The sequence below is a fragment of the Podarcis cretensis genome (genome assembly GCF_951804945.1).
Source record: "Podarcis cretensis genome assembly, chromosome: 3".
Lineage (NCBI taxonomy): Eukaryota > Metazoa > Chordata > Lepidosauria > Squamata > Lacertidae > Podarcis > Podarcis cretensis.
The window spans coordinates 98,709,195-98,732,548 of NC_137172.1; the positions used below are offsets into that span (position 1 = coordinate 98,709,195).

General features: G+C 43.2%; 1 protein-coding gene across 4 annotated transcripts; it reads right to left on the reverse strand.

Moving 5' to 3' along the window:
• Window positions 1-437: 437 nt before the first annotated feature.
• Window positions 438-21,250, reverse strand: COLEC11 (collectin subfamily member 11). 4 transcript variants are annotated; one of them, XR_013837034.1, is made up of 8 exons: window positions 20,954-21,250; window positions 17,535-17,684; window positions 13,112-13,183; window positions 7,103-7,174; window positions 6,748-6,801; window positions 5,139-5,234; window positions 3,880-5,014; window positions 438-3,746 (listed from the first exon to the last, which is right to left on the reverse strand). XR_013837034.1 is itself a non-coding variant. In XM_079970102.1 (7 exons), the coding sequence occupies exons 2-7, from the start codon at window positions 17,662-17,664 to the stop codon at window positions 4,605-4,607; spliced, it is 834 nt and encodes a 277-aa protein (XP_079826228.1). In that variant the 5' UTR covers window positions 17,665-17,684; window positions 20,954-21,250; the 3' UTR covers window positions 438-4,604. The 4 variants fall into 4 exon arrangements, 3 of the variants coding, with proteins under 3 accessions (XP_079826228.1, XP_079826230.1, XP_079826229.1); XM_079970102.1 differs by having other exon boundaries at window positions 438-5,014; XM_079970104.1 differs by having other exon boundaries at window positions 438-4,996; window positions 20,954-21,248.
• Window positions 21,251-23,354: the final 2,104 nt, after the last annotated feature.

Below are 23,354 nucleotides of genomic sequence, written 5' to 3' on the forward strand. Positions count from 1 at the left end.
GTGGCCCAGAGAAAAAAGTTTGAGAACTGCTGGTCTACTAGACAAACACATTTCAGACATGGCAACCTATGCACAGTGATGAACACTGCACCTCTCTAGAGGGTTGGGGTGCAACACAGGGGTGTTGAAACACCCAAAATTGGCAGGGTGGGTGAGTCCGCAGATAACTTCCTGGAAGCAGTGAGAACTTCCTCCCATTAATTTCTTCAGTTTAACTTTATCTGAGGTCCCAAGGCATGGTACCTGTATATCTGCAGCCAATTTACATCTTAACGGAGAAAAACACTCTATGTAGAGTCAAACATATTACCGTTATTTTTTTCTTTCCTTAAATTCTTTTAAAATTCTAGGGTTGTAATTAAACTGTAGGGATTCCACCTCTTTTGGGAAGCTGGTAGAAACAAGTGAAAAGAAATTAAGCTCAGAGGAAACAAAAGTTGGGATAAAATTTATTTATTTATTTCCCCTAAACGCAAAATGATACACAATAATTTCAAATGCTTGCCATACTTTTATTTTTGAGAGCAAAATTGCTACAAACAAAAAATCCTTTATCAATCCAGTCGCTATAAATTAGTTACGTACTTGCATTTGTGTGCTACCAGGAAGCTTATCATTAGATTAAACATAAATATTGAAGAACGCAACAGAAAACGTATACCCTCAAAGCTTTAAATGTTGGGAACTAAATCAATGGGTCAGTATCAAGTTACAGATAATCCACTCTTGTTTTTGTCATAGTCTCTGGGATGTTACAGCGTCAGGAAACCTATTATACACCCAACTCTGTTGTTTTTGCTTACATAGAAATCCTATTGAATCAACATTGGCAAGATTAGGTTTACAGTCTGATCCCCTGTGTATTGCCTTAGAAGGAACTCCTGCTTTCTTCAGAGAATACACTACCAACTATGCATAAGACTGCAGTTATTCCAAGTTATCACATGGGCCAGTATTCACTATTTTATGCATGCCCCCACATTCATTTTTGTATCCAAGTTATTTCTAATGAGCAAAGCAGCAGAGAGCTTTAAACCAAGGATGGGGAACTTGTGGCCCTCCAAAATGGTGTTGGGCTGCAAATCCCATCATTCCTGCTGGCTGGGAGTGATGGGAGTGAAATCCAACAATGTCTGGATGGGGAAAGATTATTTACCCCTACTTGAAATGCTACAAACCTCAACGAGAAAGGGAAAAGGGCTTGAATCATAAGTGACTTAGGGATGGATGGTCGGCTAGCAAATTCTGGAATAGCTCTGTGCTGCACAGAAGTTACAACATCCCAACAAGGGGGAACAGATTTAGAAAGCACTCTACCAGCATAGCAATGCAAGCCTAATGCAGAAGTGAACTAGTCATAGTCATAACAAATAGCCACATTTTTATATCTATTAAATAAGTGAATGCAGTTGTTTATGCATAGGCAGGATTGACAATATAGATTTGTTAAGTGAACAGCTGTCCTATGCTTCTGTAAAGTTTTAAACCAGGCATCCCCAACCTGTGGCCCTCCAGATGTTTTGGCCTACAATTCCCATGATCCCTAGCTAACAGGACCAGTGGTCAGGGATGATGGGAATTGTAGTCCAAAACATCTGGAGGGCCGAAGATTGGGGATGCCTGTTTTAAACCAATGACTATCTCTGTGGGGAACAACAGCATAAATCTTGTTCCTAAAGTCAAATAGAGATGGTGAACCAATTTTAACTCTTGTTCATGTTCTGGACTCAGTCTTGTAGTTCACCCATTATTAATGAACTTCTCAGTTTAATTCCAACGCCAGCAATCTTGAGAAGCCAGCTGAATTAATACCCACTGCTTGAGTGCTGGGATTTGTATCTGGCTTCAGGTGGATTTGTTTGTGCAGATGAACTGGGAAATAAAATGCAAATTTAATTTTAACTTCAACTGTTTCATGTGCTACCTCCCTTGATTTGCAACCAGGCTAGAAGAAATTCAATTGGATTGACTCTATCATGGGATTAAGGCCTCAGTAATAATAATTAAAACTATAGAACTTCATGAAGGGCCAAACATCAGGTGCAACCAGCTGCATCCTCTGTTGTAAATGGATAACATTCATTAAGTCTGTAGAGTCAACTTACTCCCACAAAATCTTAGCATTCATTTAGCTATGTGCCTACAGTGACAAATGGAAGGATGGGCAAATGAATTTTAAAACATCTTTCAGAATATGAATAACTTAAAAGTTTTCGTGAGTTGCATGACAACTTACAAAGACCTGCTTGGATAATTATTATTATTTTTAAGAAAACAGTAATAGCATGCAAATATCTAAACACAATTATGGCAGCTATCTAGGGTGAAGTTCTGTGCAAAATGTACTCCTGATTTAATGGAACAACCTGATTCATGTGTAATTCAGAGTAGCATTATGGCTACTGAGATTGCTTTAAACTGCAACAGGCTGGGACTTGATTAACTTTGCTAAATTATTCTGGCCATCAAGCCACAATGCTCAGATCCACTCTGTGCCAAAGGGTACATAAGGAAAATGTAATACTCGTGTTTTCTGTAAATAATTTTGCAATACTCAATTTATAATCTATTAAACACTGCCTAAAGAGTTGAACTGGTTTACATCAGTGCTGTATTCCCACTTTAGCAACTGTGTAATGGAAGAGCTAAGGAACTAGTTCATTAGGATTCAGAAAGTGATAAAAGATAAAGTTTACATTTTATCATTATGAACCAGCACAGAACTTAATGTGAGCAATAGAAGGGTAGGCTTTTTAAAAGATAGAAATGGTGGCTATAGGTCTTCAAAAATATCTTCCTAAAATCTACATTTATACCTTCCATTTTCATTGTAGATCTCCATTAATCTCAACAAGTGATTTGATGGATATTTTCTGCCTAGGGATCTTGCGCAGAACTGAGTTTAAGCCACTGATTCCAAGCAATTTAACTATGCTTAATTCTGTGTTGGATTACAGCTATATTTCTTTAAACCATGTCTCTGTTGACTCTGCTCTTCCCTTCTGAAGGGTGAATATTGATATTTGAAATACCTAGATTATATTTACAGCTGTACAATACTAATATAATATACTTCTAAAAATACCACTATAATACTTTATCAACAAAAGTAACTAGGGTAGGTCCTGGAGTTGATTGACACCAGCACCCCGTGTTATAGATCTTAATGTTGAAGTTTGTCCTTCATTAATTCCTGTGTCCTATTCTTAACATATTTCATGTTCACATGTGCCTACTACTATCCAGGATGATGTGCTGTTCTTTAATCTGTTAGGAAGATTTCCTGTGCCAGCCCAGTTAAAATGAATGAGTCTCATCCTTTCAGTGAAAGGTTGCGCTAGGAGGCATTCCTCATTGCATGGTATAGAAGTGGGCATGCACCTATTCCTTCCACAAGGTAGCTATCCTTAAGGCTAAAACAAGCAAACTGTATTGGAATTCCTTTTTTGTGGAAGAAAAAGAAGCATGTGCTGTGAATTTCCACTTCGTACATGAGGTCACCTGCATGACAGAAGGGAGGGAGCACTGCAAAGATAATAAATGAAACAGGGAAAGAAAGAAAGAAAGAAAGAAAGAAAGAAAGAAAGAAAGAAAGAGCTGTGCTGAATATGAGTGAAGAAAACCCTTGCTAAGAATACACACACACACACACACACACACACACGGAATGGGAAGCTTGACATACGCCATGGCTTAATCTTGGAATGTGTATGCATCTCTCTCTCTCTCTCTCTCTCTCTCTCTCTCTCTCTCTCATACACACACACACACAGAGAGAGAGAGAGATTTTTATGTGTTTAGTTCAGGTTATGTGGATATCCATCCTGCAAAAAATCCTCATATCTGATCTCTCACTCACTCTCTCGCTCACACACACACAGATCAGATATGAGGATTTTATGCAGGACTGATATCCACATAACCTGAACTAAACACATAAAAATGTCGTGTTGCTTTTTTTTTTTTGGTGATAGAAGAACTTTGTAACACTGGCAGAGGTGAGGGTGTTCTGGGATATTTGTCCAGACTAATATGAAGCTTGTTGAAAGATTAGCACCTCATCAACAAGATACTAACTTTCAAATAAAAGGCTGATTTGCACATACTGCTAAACCATGATTTGTTTAGCCTAAATAAATTTGTTTGAACAGGTGAACCCAACCCAGCAATCAAACCCTGGTTTATTTTCTGCCAACAAACATGATATGCTTGTGAACCCGTGACTCATTTTAACTATGGTTTGCTTTATGTGAAAACCTTGCTTAAGCATGGCTTGCTTGGGCACCCCACCCCAAATGCTCATCTGGCTACAAATAACAAGGCAGGAGAGGCTGGGAAACAAGCCAAGCTTTGGAGAAACAAAAGAAACTGAGACAACCCATGGCTTATTAAATAAATCATGGTTAAAACCAACCATAGCTTAGTGTTATGTGCAAACACACACGCACAAAAACCACCCATAAACAGATAGCAGTTCAGGATTTGTGGACTGCGCCAGCTTATTCCGGTACATAAAAAAACCGATAGTGCAGACACACAGCCTAACCTGCACACAAAGCTTGATTCAAAAATTGAGCTGGGAATGGGGGGCAGGAATCATATTTCTACACATTTTCTTTGTCAAATTCACAAACAAAATTCATTGTAATATGACAGGCGACATCATTCCATCCCCCAGAGGCTATCATTTCTACACAGTCCTCCTCATCATAAGCATTATTTGGCTCTCCGTTGCTCCATTTGTTGAAGGTCTGCATTGGGGACCGGTCGGAGTAAACAAAATGGCCCTCTTTCTCTAGGTCGTTAATGCCAATGAAAACTCGGCTGAGGCCAGCTTGATTGATGTAAGCAGCAATTAGGCTGTTGGTGTTTTCATCCTTGGGCATGCTTAGCGTTCCTCCCCTTCCTTGGCAGTAGAGCTGTGCGTCCATGTACCTCTTCTCTTCTTTCACCAGCAAGTAAGTCTTATTATCTGTCTCACGCACACCAGCAACAGCTGCGGGGGAGGGCAGTGCTGAAAAGTGAGCACTTGCATTTCTATAAACCAACTTAATGCATAGCACAATCAACCAGTGATTAAGCAAGCAAGATTGCCCCACATGCAAGGAAGGGGAGAATGTTTGTCTGGACCTTCTTACCTTTTTTAATGAACTTCAACTCGGTCGTCAGCAAGGTCACTTGATTATCCATTTTACCAATGGCTGTTCGTAGCTGGCCACATTCACAAGGAATGCCTGCAGAAAATCCGTGTGCAAGTTACATATGGGTATTTGCACAAAACGTCTCGCACTGTTTGCTGCCCACCCAAAATAGTGTGTAAAGGTAAAGGGACCCATGACCATTAGGTCTAGTCATGACCGACTCTGGGTTGCGGCACTCATCTCGCTTTACTGGCCGAGGGAGCCGGCGTACAGCTTCCAGGTCATGTGGCCAGCATGACTAAGCCGCTTCTGGCGAACCAGAGCAGCGCATGGAAATGTCATTTACCTTCCCGCCGGAGCGGTACCTATTTATCTACTTGCACTTTGACGTGCTTTTGAACTGCTAGGTTGGCAGGAGCAGGGATCAAGCAACAGGAGCTCACCCCGTCGCGGGGATTCAAACCGCTGACCTTCTGATCGGCAAGTCCTAGGCTCTGTGGTTTAACCCGTGTCCCAAAATAGTGCATATTTCACAGTTTTTATCCATTAACTTACTATCCTCTTACTCCAGCACTCTGGAGTAAGGGTAGGCAACCTAAGGCCCATGAGCCGGAATCAGCCTACGGAGGCTGTTTAGCCAACCCACGAGCCACCCCTGAACCAAGCCGCCCACTCAGGGAGGCGCTGCGCTAAACTGGTGCAGCGTAGCGCGGGGACTCTCTTCTGGAGCTCCAGAAATTGCTAATGCACATGCCCAGTCGCCGAAAATCGCTTCTGTGCAGGCGTGGTTTTCGGCGTCTGGGCATGAGCAGACGTGATTTCCAGCGTTGCACAGTGCTGGTCTGGCACACGGGGGATCTCTGTGGGAGTGATCCGGCCCATGCCGGTATTGAACCCCCCAGACTGCTTGCTGGTACATACACATAAAACAGTTGTTTGTGTTCAACACGGTCCATCTCAACACAAAGGGATCACAGGGGATGGTCTGTAAGTCACAGTAAACCATAGTATGCAATAAACCATGACAGACTATGAACAAACACCTTGCTGGTAGATGCTGCTCAGTTGCTCCCACTTTGCAGCCAAGCAATATAAACCACAAGGCCTGCTCTTAGCATTATATGCAAACCATCATTTGTTTCTCCTGAACAACCATGTGTAGTAAGCCAGTAAAATCTTGGCTGCACTCAAACAGAGCCCACAGTTTCCTGCAACTATTTAAGATCATAGAAATGGCTATTGAAATTCATATCCATTCACAATTGTGTTCAAACTAAGATTCTGCAGTGTCATCCCATACAAAGTAGGAATTATGCTGGGGTGGGGGTGGGGGAGTGACTGGTTCATAGACATGAGCTGAATTTGAGAGAGTGTAGTACACATTGGTACAAAAAAGATGACTTGGACTGCTAAGGGCTAATTCACATCTGTATGCATATCACTCGAGTTCAGTGGTTAATCTAATATTATGGCTGCTGAAATATTCTGTCTTAAAAAACCATATTATACAAGCTTATACAAACTATACATAATTTCACATTTTTTTAATTAGGACCTTAAATTGGATGTTAATACATTAAAACCAGTGCTAATATGGTTGGTTTACCTGGATCTCCATTAGGACCAGGTGGGCCTGCATCCCCATTATCTCCTTTTTCTCCTAAGAAAGGGAAAATAAAGTTAAGCTTCTCAGCAGATAGCTTCAAGTACAGTAGAAACAATAGCCTTTATCTTATACACTGACACCAGAACACTAGTTGGATGGGGTTTTTTTAAGCCTTCCCAATGCTGACCTATGTGAAGGAAACTCAACTTCATTTATTTGTCATGATCGTCGCATATGGCTTTGTCGTAATCATGGTCAATCATCTCTTGTTCCTTGCAGAAAAAAACTCAAAATACATGTAATTTAAACAACTTTTCATAAATAACCGCCTAACAAATAGTGAAAGAAAACATACCTTTTGAACCAATGGGGCCAATTTTTCCATGTCTCCCTATGCTCCCCTTCTGTCCTTTGTCCCCTGTTTCTCCTGGGGGGGGGGGACAAAACAAAAGACAAATTTAATGTAAATTTTTACATATACCCTCAGTAGTCAGAGAGTCTTAAGAGACAATGGAGTGTGCCTCGAGGGGTGAAATCAAACTGCTGTGTTAGCAACACAGAAGTGATCTCCCTGGGGCCCAAGCCTGGGCAGTATATATAGGGTGTTAAGTTGTGGGCGAACATATCAGACGACACAACGATTCTTCCAAGCAGCTCTTTATTTGTAAGCTGGAACAGAACTGATCTGAGGAGCTCAGTCAGCCTGCTTATATAGAGCTCCAGAACAATGTAACTGTTGCCATTTTCTAAAACTATCCAATCACAGAACGTCACTTTCAATCCTTCATTTGCATAACTATCTACAGTATCCCTCTGCTGGCCCAGGGTGAGAACTTCAGTACATAACATAGGGGTCCTGGGCTACCCAGAAAACAATACCCCCCCCCCTCTTGGCCTCACTGATGTATCAAAAAATACCCGAACGCATCATGTAGTCCTCAGTCAGAGTTGCCAGAGACTAAAATTAGTTCAAGCCCCACTGAAATGAATAGATCATGCCCTCACAACCACAGGTCTGAGATTACAGCCCTTTCATTTCATCTATGCTAAGCAGACTACATGGCTGATCTTTTCCCTGTATGCATTCAAAGTCTTTATTAACGAGGAGTGCACAGCAGCCCTCAGGAAGATACCACGAAATAACTACCTGGAGCCTCACAGCGGGAAACAAGAAGGTTTTTCAGTTTTAATGGCAGCGTTATACAGCATTTTACAATGGAGCTGTGGCAAAACGAGCCTCTTTAAAAAATTGGCTGCCTCAGCAAATTCTAATGAATAAGAGATAAATATGCACATTGCAGCACAAATCAGATATAAATATTGTCAACAACACCTCAGTATCTGGCCATCTTTTTCATTATTTGCCCAGGTTTTCTATTATGCATGCAACAGAAATGGTTGCAGGAGTTTAGATTCACTGTGTGTGTGCACCTTTAATGTATGTTATTGGACCATAAAGAAGGCTAATCGCCGAAGAATTGATGCTTTTGAATTATGGTGCTGGAGGAGACTCTTGAGAGTCCCATGGACTGCATGAAGATCAAACCTATCCATTCTGAAGGAAAGCAGCCCTGAGTGCTCACTGGAAGGACAGATCCTGAAACTGAGGCTCCAATACTTTGGCCACCTCATGAGAAGAGACCATGGAAAAGACCCTGATGTTGGGAAAGACTGAGGGCACAAGGAGAAGGGGACGACAGAGGACGAGATGGTTGGACAGTGTTCTCAAAGCTACCAACATGAGTTTGACCAAACTGTGTGAGGCAGTGGAAGACAGGAGTGCCTGGCGTGCTCTGGTCACGGGGTCACGAAGAGTCGGACATGACTAAACGACTAAACAACAGCATAGTTCAATAGCACCCAAAAAGTGAGCAGAAGAATGAAAAAACATGGATTGTTTTGTGTATATCTCATTCCAAGAAGAGCACACACTGGTACGGAGGTAGCCAGTTTACACAAGTTGCCTAAGAATAACCTCCGCCTGCTCAGAAGCTCCCAGCAGGCTGTAGCAACCATGGATTCTGGTGAGCTATATTCCAAGAACCCCCATTACAACCATCTTGTTTCTTATTTGGTGCTGCAGGCAGAAGACCTGTAGTGGCAGATTGTAAGTGAACAAGCGGAACGTGCAAACAGAGAGCCTGAATGGTTTTTTCCACTTGACCAGTAGCTTCTACAGTAATCCGGAGGCTTCTGGGTGCATGGACACTTCCCTCCTCAGTCTCGAATTGTTTTATAATGCAATCCTGTACACGTCTACTCAGAAGTATGAGGTTCATTGCCAAGTAAGCATGTATAGGGTTGCAACCTCAGGCCCTGAGTCAACCTGGAAAAAAACAGTGAAAAGGACACAAAACAAATACTTAAGCATTGCTAGCAATATTTGTATCCAGTTTGTGCCTTATTGTACGTATGTCCCTTATTCATGACAAATAGCTGAGACAGCCAATTTTTTAAGAGGCTTCTTTTGTCACAACTCTGCTGTAAAAATGCTGTACAGCATTGCCATTAAAACTGGAAAACCATCTCAGTTCCTGCTGTGAGATACCAATACCAATTTTGTGGCATCTTCTGGTGGGCATATTTGAGGCTGCTATAATGCTCATCATGAACGCAGGAAAAATTCACAACAGTCTTCTGTCACTAGATAACAGAAGCAGCAGTCTCGTCAGCCAACATTTTGGAACCCAGCTTGAAGCTCTCATCCATGCGTGGAAAAATTAGAGTGATTATATAGGACGCTTGTGTACATATGACAGGGTGAGTTGCATGTAGGAAGATGGAAGCTCTTATAACAGATGCAACCAAATAATCCCTATATTCAATACAAAATTGAGTTGTGTGAAAGAGTTCAGTGCATTAGACCAGTGGTTTTCAACCAGTGTGCCATAGCACCTTGGAGTGCCTTGAATGATGGTCAGGGGTGCCATGGGCAACACTGGCCTCTGTCTCTCTTTCCTTCCCTCTCTCCTCTGATTCCTTCTCGCATCTCTGCCTCCCAAAGGCTTGCACAGCTGTTTGTTGGCTACAAGTTCCCCAGGCAAATGCTGCTTCTGGGGCTGGTCAGGGGGTGCTGGTTGCCAGGAGCTGAGGTCGCCTCAGAGTGAGCAAGCAAGCGGGCGAGGGAGCCCAGCCAGCCAGTCTGCCAGCACTTGCAGTTGAGATTAGACAGACAAGCCCCAGGCCCCTGTGGGGCAGTGTGAGGAAGCACCTCTCATTGGGGCAGCTCAGAGACCAGGGGCAGCAGCAGCGGCTGCCCAGAGGACTCCCAAGGAGAGGGGAGAGGAGGCTGAGGAAACACTCCACAAGGGAGGATGTTTGAAAAAGTGTGAGAAGCTGCCATCTCTGCAGGCGAGAGATGAAATAACTGGGCTCCTGAGCCCCACACGGGTGCTGCAGAAAGAATGTACAGTGGTACCTTGGGTTACATATGCTTCAGGTTACATACGCTTCAGGTTACAGACTCCGCTAACCCAGAAATAGTACCTCAGGTTAAGAACTTTGCTTCAGGATGAGAACAGATATCGCGCGGCGGCAGCAGGAGGCCCCATTAGCTAAAGTGGTGCTTCATGTTAAGAACAGTTTCAGGTTAAGAACAGACCTCCGGAATGAATTAAGTACTTAACCCAAGATACCACTGTAGTTGGTCAAGGGAGCTGTAGTCTCAAAAAGGTTGAAAACCTCTGCATTAGACAATAGAACAATATACTTCCAGCTAACATGATCCTTCATGGATCTCTGGCTTAGAAACACCCCCCTCTTTAAACAAACAAAAACCATTCTAGAAATATCTTGCCTGAAGAAGAGTTCTGTCCAACCTGAGAATTTGCATCATGCATTCTGAACTGTGATTGATCTTAATAAAGGACTTGTTTTTCAGTAGTCCTGTGTTTTCTGATCCTTGAGGTTCACTCACGTCTTTGGGTCTCAACATAAAGCACTTACAACTAGTATCACTTATTGATTTAAGCCTAGACAGCTCTTCTCTCTTCTTGCAAGCTGAAATGTGCAATGGAAATTCAAAAGGAGGAAGGTAGGAAGATTCTCCCATCCCATCCAGAGGGTCACCTGACATTCTCTACATTGGAACTCTATGCAGAAGCAACCTTAACTTTTCTTAGGAATAGTACTCAACAGTAGTTGTTAAATTTGCAATTATATATAAATAAATAATATTAATAATAATCAATATCATTATTATTGAAGGTGGTGAAATTAGATGCCCTGTGTTTTAAGATTGCTATTTACTGTTTTATCCAATTTCTTTTTAAAAATGGAACAATTATTGTATGTGTATTCTTAAAAAAAAATCATAATGCAACAAAATTGACAAGTATAACATTGACTGGTATTCAGAGGTTCTTAACTATTTCTTTCGTTTCTTGCAAAGCTATTTGCCGTTGTTATGGTGAGCTTGAGTGTGTGGGGGGGGGGGGCAGAAACTTTATACCTTCTCTAAAGCCAAATGCCACATTTAGTTTTTGTATTTATTTTCTAACTACTCCTTCCAGGTCTCTCTCAAAGAGCTCCCAGTGCTCCAAGTCCAGAAGAAAGGTCAAATAAAAGGGGTCAGATAAATTGGTTTCTGGTGTGCAATTGTTCTCTCATAAGATTTCTTTACAATGAAAATAGCCTCTTATGTCTTTTTAATAATACTCACAAAGAGCCTAAGTATTTTAGAACTTACAGGCCTGGCACAAATGGAATTACAGAAATGCTTGTGCGAGTCCCAAAGCATCATTATAAACATAAACCACTGCCAGATCGGCCAAGGAATTACTTTCACACACCCCTCCCCTTGCTCCAGGCATTACTGGCCCCCGGCAATACAGTCTGTTCACTCTGGCTGCTTCCCGAATATGAAAAATACCTTTCCTTAGCTAAGTCTGGTATTACAAGAAAGCAGGGTCCTGCTGGATCTTGGTTTTGCGAACCCTCTCTCATGCCAGAACTCTGCAAAAAGCAGAACTGAAGTATAGTGGTACCTCAGGTTACATACGCTTCAGGTTACATACGCTTCAGGTTACAGACTCTGCTAACCCAGAAATAGTGCTTCAGGTTAAGAACTTTGCTTCAGGATAAGAACAGAAATAGGGCTTCGGCGGTGCAGCGGCTGCAGGAGGCCCCATTAGCTAAAGTGGTGCTTCAGGTTAAAAACGGTTTCAGGTTAAGTACGGACCTCCGTAATGAATTAAGTACTTAACCTGAGGTACCACTGTACCTGCTCAATCAGTTGATGCACACAGATCCACTGGAAGTTCAGTTCTGCTTGGTCACTATCTCCCACCACACCTATAGGTCAACTTTGATAAGTGGGTGGGACCACTCATGTCACTCAACTGACATCAGGTGGGGTGTGTTTTTTAAGCAACAGCCTGCCAGGCCAAATTGGTTTGTGGACCAGAGGTTTCCCCAGTATCCTGATTCCAACAGTGGCAAGCCATCTAAGATGCATCCAGGAAGCCAACAAGCAGGGCAGTGGCATAGCATGGGTTGCCAGCACGCAGGGCCATGTGGAGGGAGGAAAACAAAATGGAGTATGCATGTGCGTTCAACTGCCTAACGGCATCCGTGTTGCCCAGGAGATTGCAGCTGCAGAAATCAGAAAAGAGTCATTCTGGAGAGATCGCTTCCTGGTTCGCATGGAGAAGCAGTTTTCAATGGAGCCTAGTGACAGCTGTATTGAGGCAGCACTGGGTGTTGAAATTTTGCGCCTCTATCAATTTTGTGCCCGGGGCAACCTCCCCTGTGGCTATGCCACTGAGCAGGTGGTTTGTTCTCCACGACTGGTATTCAGACTATCTCTGAATACGCTTCAGGTAACATACGCTTCTGGTTACGGACTCCGCTAACCCATAAATATTACCTCGGGTTAAGAACTTTGCTTCAGGATGAGAACAGAAATTGTGCTCTGGCGGTGTGGTGGCAGTGGGAGGCCCCATTAGCTAAAGTGGTGCTTCAGGTTAAGAACGGCTTCAGGTTAAGAACGGACCTCTGGAACGAATTAAGTACTTAACCCGAGGTACCACTGTATTTTATAGCTTCTACAGGTATAAGCGGCTTTATCTAGCAGCACTTCCTCTAGTGATGGAGGACGGGGCAGGGATTCCCATGGTTTTGATTGCATCACAGAAGATGGAATTATGATGCCAGGAAAACTTAAGGCAGAAGAAATGTTAGGTTCCTGGCTCTCAATTCTTCCATTTCCTGATGCTATGAGCCATTTCTTCTCTTTTGAGAACACTGGACCTGACAATACTGCCAGAAAGCCTGATATACATGATTACCCTCTACTCAGCACTAGGAAATAAACAGTTTTGTGAAGAGTAACCTCCATCCCCTCCCTCTTTAAAAAAATACTGACCTTTTTCTCCTGGAGGGCCAACTCTTCCTGGGCGGCCTGGGGCACCTTTCTCCCCCTTTTCTCCAGCATCCCCTGTTTTGTAGTCAAAAAGGAGATACAATAACAACAACATGCTTGAATTCTCAATATGAACAAGCCTCTTGATTTGTAGTGAAAATTACAATAAGTAATAGGAGTGGACGGCATTCAAACTCAGTGCAGATCCACTGAAATAATTTTGCAATTGATACCAAAGGGCCCACTCTGAGCATAACTGAGTATGAGCTCACTCAATGTCATTTGGGTGTCAGTGTGTGCATGTATGTCTAGATATAAGAAGAAGAAGAACCTGGTGTCAAGGGTCTGGTTGGTTGTGTTTGCTCAGCAACCTCGGCTTTTGAACTCCACCATTTTTTAAGTTTTCAGAGGGATTTTCCAGATAAAAGTTAAAAAGATGTAATGAAGCGTAGGTCTCTTCCCTAAGGTAATTACTTTCAAGCCTGGTCAATGGGAAAAGGCCAAAGGTAAAGGGAGAGAGTACAAATGAAAGAGGAAAAGAACTGGCTTCTCAGAACCTAATGAGGTCTTGAGAACGGCAAAAGAGAATAGAAAAAAAGATGCAGAAAGTTCCGTTTTGGAAAACAAGAACAGCATGGTCACAGAACATTCAGATACATGTTACCCATGCAATGGGAATGCAGTTAGTGAATTTCGGACAGAGCTTCTGCATTTAGTCATGGTTTCCATTCTATTATCAACTTAAAAACAACAGCAACAATACATGATAAGACATTCAGACACACACAAACAAACTAATATAAAGCACTAACCATTAGAGAAATGCAACATTTAAATGGTACCATAGGTCACTAGAAAATGTAGCAGTGGAAACTCTGGGATGTTCTCACATGTCTTCATTGATCAATAGCCCTCCTTGTGAAGGAAAATGTGGATAATGTACTGCTGTGTATACAGTACAAGGCCTTAGAAAAACTAGCCAGGCCCTTAGCCACGGCTCCAACAAGGTTACCTGACACCTTTTGCCTTTGTGTGAATGCAGCCTCTGCCACAGGGCAATTCCAGATGTGAAGTGGGTACTTTTTTGAACTTTGCTGTAGCATCAAAGGCACCTCGCCGACATCCTCCAGAAAAAGAAATATGATTGCTCCAAAGTACTAAGACTCAAGTCTGCGGAGAAGCTGAGGGCATGAGCTGGATTTCAGCCAACAGATGAAAGGCTCCAAATCTCATTAGCACTCCTCTAAGCTAGCCAGCTACCCCCCTGACAGTTTAGATCAGGCACTGATGGCTTTTTAGAGATTTTATATTAGCTGTGGCCTTCACAGGCCATTTTGTGCTTCACTGAATTTCTTCATCAATCTCCTTCACTATTATGATTATAGTTTCTAATTACCGTAGGTAGGATATGTGGAACCATGAACAGATTTGGGACCCATCTCCCTTTCTTTCTTTCTTTCTTTCTTTCTTTCTTTCTTTCTTTCTTTCTCAGGCAGAGATAGACAGATAGTTCAGTGTTTTCTGATCATTTGAGGAATATGAGATTGTTGGAACCTGTGCATGCTAATCATTTTTAGCATTTGTGCGACAATATATAGAAGGGCTTTCCCCCCGAAACGTTAGCTAACTGTTCATACTCTGTGTGGTTTTGTAGTTTTATCTAGTGGTAATGCTTTGACTTTACAAACAGGGAAACTAAGATAGAGTAGTTAAGATGCTCTTCCAAGGTCAAAGGAGGCATCAGTAGATCAAGATTAATGCCCCCATCTACCTAGTCTGTGCTCTGCAGAATAGACTATTCCTTTCTATAAATATGCACTGTATTAAATCTAGTTAAGAGACAACTCGTCCCAATTTAACACTGCTCTCCATTTTCTCTAAAGTGCTGTGCTACCTGTTTGAATAAAAGCATCCTATTAAATTCAGACATGCGGGAGGCAGTGGAAGACAGGAGTGCCTGGCGTGCTCTGGTCCATGGGATCACGAAGAGTCGGACACAACTAAACAACTAAACAACAACAACAAATTCAGACATTACATTTGGATAGTTTCATCCCCAAGGTGTAGAAATCAGCATTTTGGCTTGGGCAATGGCATTCTGGGATATAAAGGCAGAATGGGCAAGGTCTCTGTCTCTCTGTCACCCACACACACAATTTCAGTATATACCATTCTTCCTTCACAAGAGTGACTCATACCCCAGCTCAGTTTATGCACTGTAGGCAGGGACAGAGTACTGCCACCTTTTCCTCCTACAGAAGGAGCAGCCACATTATAGTCCGCTCTACCTTTCCCTGTCTTCACTGCAAAAGACATTTGTCTTCCACTGCATAGTGCTTAAGGGGCCTTTCTCATACCTATGTAACGCATGTGCCATGATGCCAACAACCACATGCTACACATTAACTAGGGCCTATTTCTGCAGGCGGACTGTACATGTGGCACAACTGTATACTACTGGCTTAAATTTGGTTGAATAATCCTTCCCTCTTGAACTGTAGATCTGTAAGGAGTACGGTAACTCGAGCAAAACTCTGCCTCAAACTGCAATTCCAAAGATCTCTTGTGGCAAATCCGTAACGATGGCATAACAGCGATATAAGCTTACGGCACATATATGCCCAAGGGGTGCACACCGTAGATGTAAGCTGCCTTTTTGTGTGCTGCGTTTTTATTGGCTTGAATTTGTTTTATCATTTGCATGTGAAGGCATTAATGCTTAAGTACACTGGGACAACAAATTAAACTAGGTGGCAATTGGCAAGAATAGCAATGCAAAAAAATGATGTCCTTATACTTTGAGAATGAAATGTTGAAGACATTAAGCAACCAAAATGTAAATTTCCTTCATTTGCTAAAATACCAAAGCATGAATATTTAACAACTGCTGCAACGCTAGTTAGGTGTGTTTACTTCTTGTAGTAGTAGTAATAATAAATAATAATATTTTTATTATTTATACCCCACCCATCTGGCTGGGTAAAAAAAAGCACTAAGCCATAATGCTTAAAGCATGGGATGTGGCATCACATTTTTAAAATAATTCCAGTTTAATTCCAACTGGCCCTTTATTTACTTTCCCTCTTTTTTAAGTGTAGTGGCCTTAAGGTCAGAGGCAGAATGTTCAGGCACGACAGTTCCCAGAAAATGTTTTGGAAATGTTAAAAGAAGGGCAAAAGGAGGGTTGGTAGGCCATACTAACTAACCCTAGGGAGAATGAAGTCAAGAGACATGCCAAATAGTTTCTCTGAAAAACATGTTCCACAAGCACTACAACTGTTGATCCAAAAGGATGCTTCAGAGAGACTCTCATTCCTTGCGTTGCACCATCATAATAGGTTGTCGTTCTTTTCTACAGGTGACTGCAGCTGTGTCTTTATCAGCAGCTCCCTGCACAACCTTTAGAAGATGGTGCTTGTTTCCATGTAGCTTCATCTCCTGATTTATGCATGTCAGGCTATTCTTAAATGCACTGAAACTGCCATGTAGGAGGCATCTATTTATTTTTTTCCTAGTCGGTGGGCAACTTTAAATCACCAGAGATGCAGTCCAGGATCTGGTGGAATTAAAGAACACATCAGCTGATCAGCAGTGATCTAAGTGACATATTCACTTCAAATATATAAAGGTAAAGGGACCCCTGACCATTAGGTCCAGTCGTGGCCAACTCTGGGGTTGCGGCGCTCATCTCGCTTTATTGGCCGAGGGAGCCGGCATACAGCTTCCAGGTCATGAGGCCAGCATGACTAAGCTGCTTCTGGTAAACCAGAGCAGTGCACAGAAACGCCGTTTATCTTCCCGCCGGAGCGGTACCTATTTATCTACTTGCACTTCGTGCTTTCGAACTGCTAGGTTGGCAGGAGCAGGGACCGAGCAATGGGAGCTCACCCCGTCGCAGGGATTCGGACCACCGACCTTCTGATCGGCAAGCCCTAGGCTCTGTGGTTTAGACCACAGCACCACCCGTTTAATAAAAAACCTCCAGTGAAGGAGAGTCTACCACCTTCTGAGCTCAAGTTCAACTTTTTTATTCCCCATGTTCTGTGCATTAGTATAAAGACAACTAAAACCACAAATCATTTCCTCCAGCTGCTTCCTTATTGGTTTTTCCTGCCCATTAGCAAGTTTCTGCACTACTGACCCAGTTTCCTGTACACCAATGAAGTTATTGTCCCCAGTACTTGGTGTGTCCCCTGTCCTCTAAAATATTATCTCCCACTTTTAGGATTCAGTTTAACACTCTCCTGATCAAGTTTGTGAAACTCCTAGTAAACGCATTCTTGCCAGCCGCTGTGAGGTACAACCCATTTTCCATTTAGCCAATGGAAAACACCTAACAATCCCGAAAGCAACCTTGGCAAACAAAAATATGACTGGGTGGGATCGGGGAAACTTCATTGGTCATGAAAATAGATGCACCCGTTACCTTTTAGGCCTGGAACCAGAATCTGAACAGAGCAGGATTCTTCTGCAATATGCTGAGCATATCCAGATGTTGGCAGAGACAGGAAGGCAAGGCTAATTACAGAGACAAAGAAAACCAGATCACCCTTCATAATGAGCTTGTCCCTTACTCCTAAAAGGAAAGAATGAATAAACAGTTAAAAGGAATTCCAAAGACTTCCAGTAGTTCCAGGCGGTGTTTGCAGAGTTCTACAGTCCAATGCCTCCTACCTTTGCAGCATGTAAGCAGCTTATCATGTACCTTGTGTTATGTGGTACCAGTATATAGAGTAGAGTTCCACAGGACATCATTTGCTTAACTGTGCAGGAAAGCTATATCGGGGGTTCTCAGACTTCGTCAGAGAGTCTTTGCAAAGCAAAGAAATATTCAAAACCTCCCAAGTGCAACTGAGAAAAGGGGCCTTTGCCAAGCCAAAGCTCACTCTTGTCCTCAGCCCAGGAAAAAAGTTCAGACTAACAGATCAAAAGAAATGGAAATGCAAGGCTGAAGAGGTTTAAGGTTCCCCAGGGAAGGAGGGCGAAGAGAGAGGGGGACTCGCACACTACAGACAACACAGCAGGCAGTCACAGAGTCCTATACTGCACTGATTGGGAGGAAAAGGCTGGCAGCCAGTCTCCAAGCCCAATCAATGCATACGGTGGGAGAGGTCAGCTCACGGTTCCCTTAGGGAGGCCCGAATTGCGTTTTCAAAACCGCTATGAGAGTTCAACTGAGGGAAATGAAAGCCGCTTAGGAACAGATCCCAAGTACAAATGCATTGGGCGAGATGAACCTAATGAAAAAACTGCCTTAAATTGTTTTGTTTTCCACTGCTTTTCTTGTATGCAAGCTCAAGAGGAAGAACAAACATCAATTTCTTCCTGAATTAGCATGGGAAAATGGATTGGGGCTGTCTTGGTTCTAGGTGGCCTCCACTGAATTCTATGAGATAAAAGAGGCACTGGCACCACTAAAGGGAACGAAGATGGAGTAGGGTTTGGGGGAAAGGACTGGAACTCTCTGTTCTGCTTCCACCTGTCAAACCTGGTGTGCATTTAGGTAGTGTATATTCCTAAGGACTGCTATCTCTTCTAGAGAGGCCCAGCTCCCTAATCCAAGATCTACAGAGGGCTCAGTGCAGTTACTCACTACTGTGGCAGTTTCTTGATAGATTTGCTTTAAGGTCTGAACCCTGACACTGAAACAGGCTTCAGGACTAAACTCTGCCTCCTACTAAACCTCCTACATTGCTTTAACCATTGTTCTTCAGCCTGTCAACAGATGTTGTTGGGACTACGTCTCCTGTCATCCTTGGCTGGGGATGATGGGAGTTGAAAAACAACATTTGGAGACCCAAGGTTGAAGAATAGTGGCTTAAAATATTGTTTGCACGCAGCTGAAATATTATGTGAGGAGTACATATGGGGAGCTGCACTGCTGCCCATCCAGGATGGTTAAGGTTGCCCACAAAAATATAGATGGCGCAGGTGGTTGAATAATGGGGCTACTGACTCAGCATCATGGCTGCAGGGCTCAAAGTGTCCAATAACCACTGGTACCTAATATTAGGCCTGGCCATGAGATGGCTGGAAAGAGCAAGAAGCAACTTACTTTACCTCCTTGCTTTTGTAGGAGCTGACCACTGCCTTCTTTAAATGCATCCTTTCCCAACCTGGTGCCTTCCAGATGTTTTGTATACAACTCCAGCAAGTATTGATGCACTGCCTGGGGCTGAAGAGAAATGCAAGCCAAACATCTGCAGAGCACCAGGCTGGGGGGAAGATGGATTAATCCCAACTTCATTCCTTCCCCCGGGTCTGTTAGTTCCCTCGGCCCTACGGCACTTCCAGAGCAGCTTAACATATCATGCTTGCTTTCTACAAATGTGAGGTGAGGAGAAGATTGCTAGGAGCAGAGCCCTGGATCCTACCTCCTTTCCTTTATAGTCTTCCTAGCCCAGGTAGCTCCCATCAGCAGTGGCTACTAGACAGCGCCCAGAACTGGAAGATTATTCTGAGGTGACTTGGGTACCTCAGAAATACAGTGCCATCGCAGCATCTCTCACACGCCTCAGATACCATTTAAGGGATCTTTATTTGTCTTTTTTTCCTGTTTCCACATACATTTGTCCTCCTCTCCTTCCATTTTTCAGTTCTCCACAACTAACCCCCCCCCCCCGCCGCGGCCATTATTCTTTTTTATTCTCCTTTGACTTGACACCACCACCAACCCTAATCACCCAGCATCCTTCCTCTTTTACTCTTTTTTTAAATCTTGTTTTTGGGGAGTTTCTACTAGGCCTTTCATCCCCTCCCCCTTTTTTTGTTGTTGTTTCCATAGGTATTTCTCAGAAGCAGAGCTTAATTCAAGTCAGGGCTTCCTAGAACCACCTCCAGAGCTCCTTTCAAGCATTGGGCTCCATTCTGGAAAATGAGCAGGATGACTGTGAGAGTTTCTCCCTCACTCCTAGATAGTTCTTCACAGCCAGCAACCACTCTTGGAATCATTTCCCAGTCAGAGGCTATAATTTTATAGGCAGGCTTGAAGCCTGTCACTTTTTAATTAAGTACTGCCTGGAAGATGGTGTGTAGAGGCCAGGTCAGGAAGGGAACCCACCAGAACCCACCAATGGGAAAGAGCATTTTCCATCTCCGTTTCCATCTCTCGCTCTCCCTCCAATCTGACTCTTAGAAAATCTCAGCGGTTCCAAAAGTTTCCAATGTTTTTTGCACCCATGCAGATCGCACCACGCCTTCCTCTAAGATGTTGGCCAATGCCGTTTAATTACTGCCACCTTTTTTTCCTGGCAAGACTTAGCTGTCTTTAACATCAGCGTGGCAGGCAAAAAATTAAGCCGAGCATATTCAGTATGCCTTACTCTTTCTTTAAAAGGAAAAAAAAAAAATCAAACAGTATTATTTTTGCGGCTCAGCAACGTGGAGAACATTGCTGCCATCCTTTTGCAACGCTAGAAGGACATATTACGAGTTGGGAAAGGTTTTGCTTAGCATTTATCTGTGCTATTCCCCCCTTAGTTTTATTAGTTAGCTGCTGTGAAGACAGCTCATTTTTGGTCTGCTACCCCTCAACACAAACTCCACCCTATGAGCTTACTTTACACTCTCTAGACTACAGTAAATATTCAAGTGACTACTACGCCATCTGTAAAAAGACACTGCAGCATGCGTGCTTTTCAAAAACTGTTAAAAACTAAATCCAGAAACTATACTCCTCTACTGAACATAATATGCTCTCTCTTTAGCTTAGCTTCCATTAAAAAATAAAAAATAAACACTACACCACTGTTAATCCAGCCTTAAGTTTACTACCCACTCCACTGAGCAAGTGTATGTGGCCCCACAATCTATCTTCTTATCTCAGGCTTTCGAAGCATCACTTACCTTACAGTTCCTGAGAAAACAGGCACCGTAGCACAACCTCTGCCTGGAGGAACACTGCGCAGATGAACCTCATTGCTACTATTTACAAAAGCCTGATAGTTTTTAATTTGAAGCGAACTCGTCTCCTGCTCTTCGACATCCAGCAAATCAGACCCAACAGTTGCAAACGTTATCTATAAACAGCTTCCTGTTTGAAACAGCTCAGCTGTCCAGCAGGACAGTAATTAGGAGCAAAATGTGTGGGAACGCTACAGCGACCCATGATGTAAGCTGCTTCTTTTGGCAATGCGCTTTTTTTGGGGAATGCAGAATGCCTCCCCGTTCACAACTCTCCTTCCCATGAAGAGAAATCCTTGGTTAACCATTTAGGTCTGGCCAGTTGCAGTAATGTAAACAGGATCCAGCTAGAGCAAAGCTTCTGCTGTCTCCCTTTAGTTTTCAGACGGGATATTTAGAAATGCATCGTGGCCGTGGTTCTCATCAAATCCTGGCACGTGGCTTAGAGACATTCTACACATTAAACACAGCGAGGTAGTGGAATTATGGACTGTACCACTTCAGACCATAGGTAGGGGTGTTAAAAAGGCCCTATAGTGTAGAAACTGGAGATAACTGAATTGTGGGGAAGGCTGTACTTCATCTGCAACTCTTGACCAGCACCACTTCTGCCTGGCCACAGAGACTTTGCAGTTGCTGTTTCCCATGTTGCTTGCAGCACATTGTAACTGTATTCAGACTGCCTTCTCCCAACAACAGCAAAGACAAGGCAGTAGCAAGGATAAAACCTAATCAAGTGAAATAATCATATCACCACTGAAGCTTGTCTTGGCTGCTAAGAGAAGGCACTTCCTGTGGGAATAGCTGTTAGTTCTGTGCCACATACGAACACACCACTTGTAGCTGCGTTTTCCAAGGCCAGTCAAAGCCTTTTCACCTCCCGAGATGAAAGCCACTGTCCTAATCAGTCCCTTCCTCCAACACAGTGGAGAAGAGTACTGGCATGAGGTTACGAGTCTTATGTATTGGGTACAGGCCCTGGAACCAATATGGTGCCATGAATGTGTCTTGTCTTCCTGAATTTTGGAATGCTCAGGACAGGTTAAGAACTTAATTCGTTCTGGAGGTCTGTTCTTAACCTGAAACTGTTCTTAACCTGAAGCACCACTTTAGCTAATGGGGCCTCCCGCTGCCGCCGCCACACAATTTCTGTTCTCATCCTGAGGTAAAGTTCTTAGCCTGAGGTACTACTTCCGGGTTAGCGGAGTCTGTAACCTGAAGCGTCTGTAACCTGAAGCATCTGTAACCCGAGGTACCACTGCACAGTCAAAATTGTGAAACTCATTCCCACAGGAGGCAGCGGCGGCCACAAACTCAAAACGGCTTTAAAAGAGGACTAGACCAAATCCTGACGATAAGGCTATTGAGTGGCTACTAACCACGATGGCTTTGCTCTGCCTCCCCAGTTGGAAGGCAGTAATGCTTCTGAATACCAGTTGCTAGAAATCTCAGGGTGAGGGTTCTTGTTCTCGGGTCAAACTTGCAGGTTTCCCAAAGGCATCTGGTTGGCTGCTGCGGGAACAGGATGCTGGACTAGATGGGCCACTGACAGGCTCCAGCAGGCCCTTGGGTCTCCATCTGTTTTTGGACTACAACTCCCATCATCCCTAGCTAGCAGGATTAGTGGTCAGGGATGATGGGAACTGCAGTCCAAAAACAGCTGGAGACCCAAAGTTTGAGAAACCCTGTTCTATTCTATAATAAAGGTGTGCTCCCCACAGTGCAATTTTCATGGGATTAAAAACCAATAAGCAATGCTGAAGCCCCCAGGTCTTCACAAGCTTTAATATAACCTAGAATAGATAGATCCCTTTGTGTACTCGGAGGGTGTACTACTATAATGGCAACTGCTGGGAGAAAATGTTTTAAAAGGCCACAGCGTATTCATATAACCCTAGCACTAACTGCTCTAGGACCTCTGGACCGGAGCCTAAGGCTCTTGCTGCGGCCATCTACAAATAAAGACACAAAATATTTGTGGAAAACTACTATTTGACCCTTTAATAAACCACACTGGGCCATTAAAATGATGCCCCACCCATTCCCATTTCTCCTTATCTTGAAAGAGCACAGTAGCAAAAAAAACCTCCCTTATGCACCAAGAAACTCCCAGAAGCAACTGATTATAGCAGCTCATATTCCACCATGAGCACAGCCAAATTATAGTAGGCTATTATCAGCAGGAGCTACTGTCCTGTCAGCAGCTGCTGTTTGGAGACTCTCCTGAGTGGTATTCATTGATCACAGTAGAGACTTGCGTAAGAAAAAGGCTTTATTATGCATGTTCTCATGATGAACAAGGTTTCCAGTAGTTCATCTCTCAGAGTAGATGGATTAATAGTAA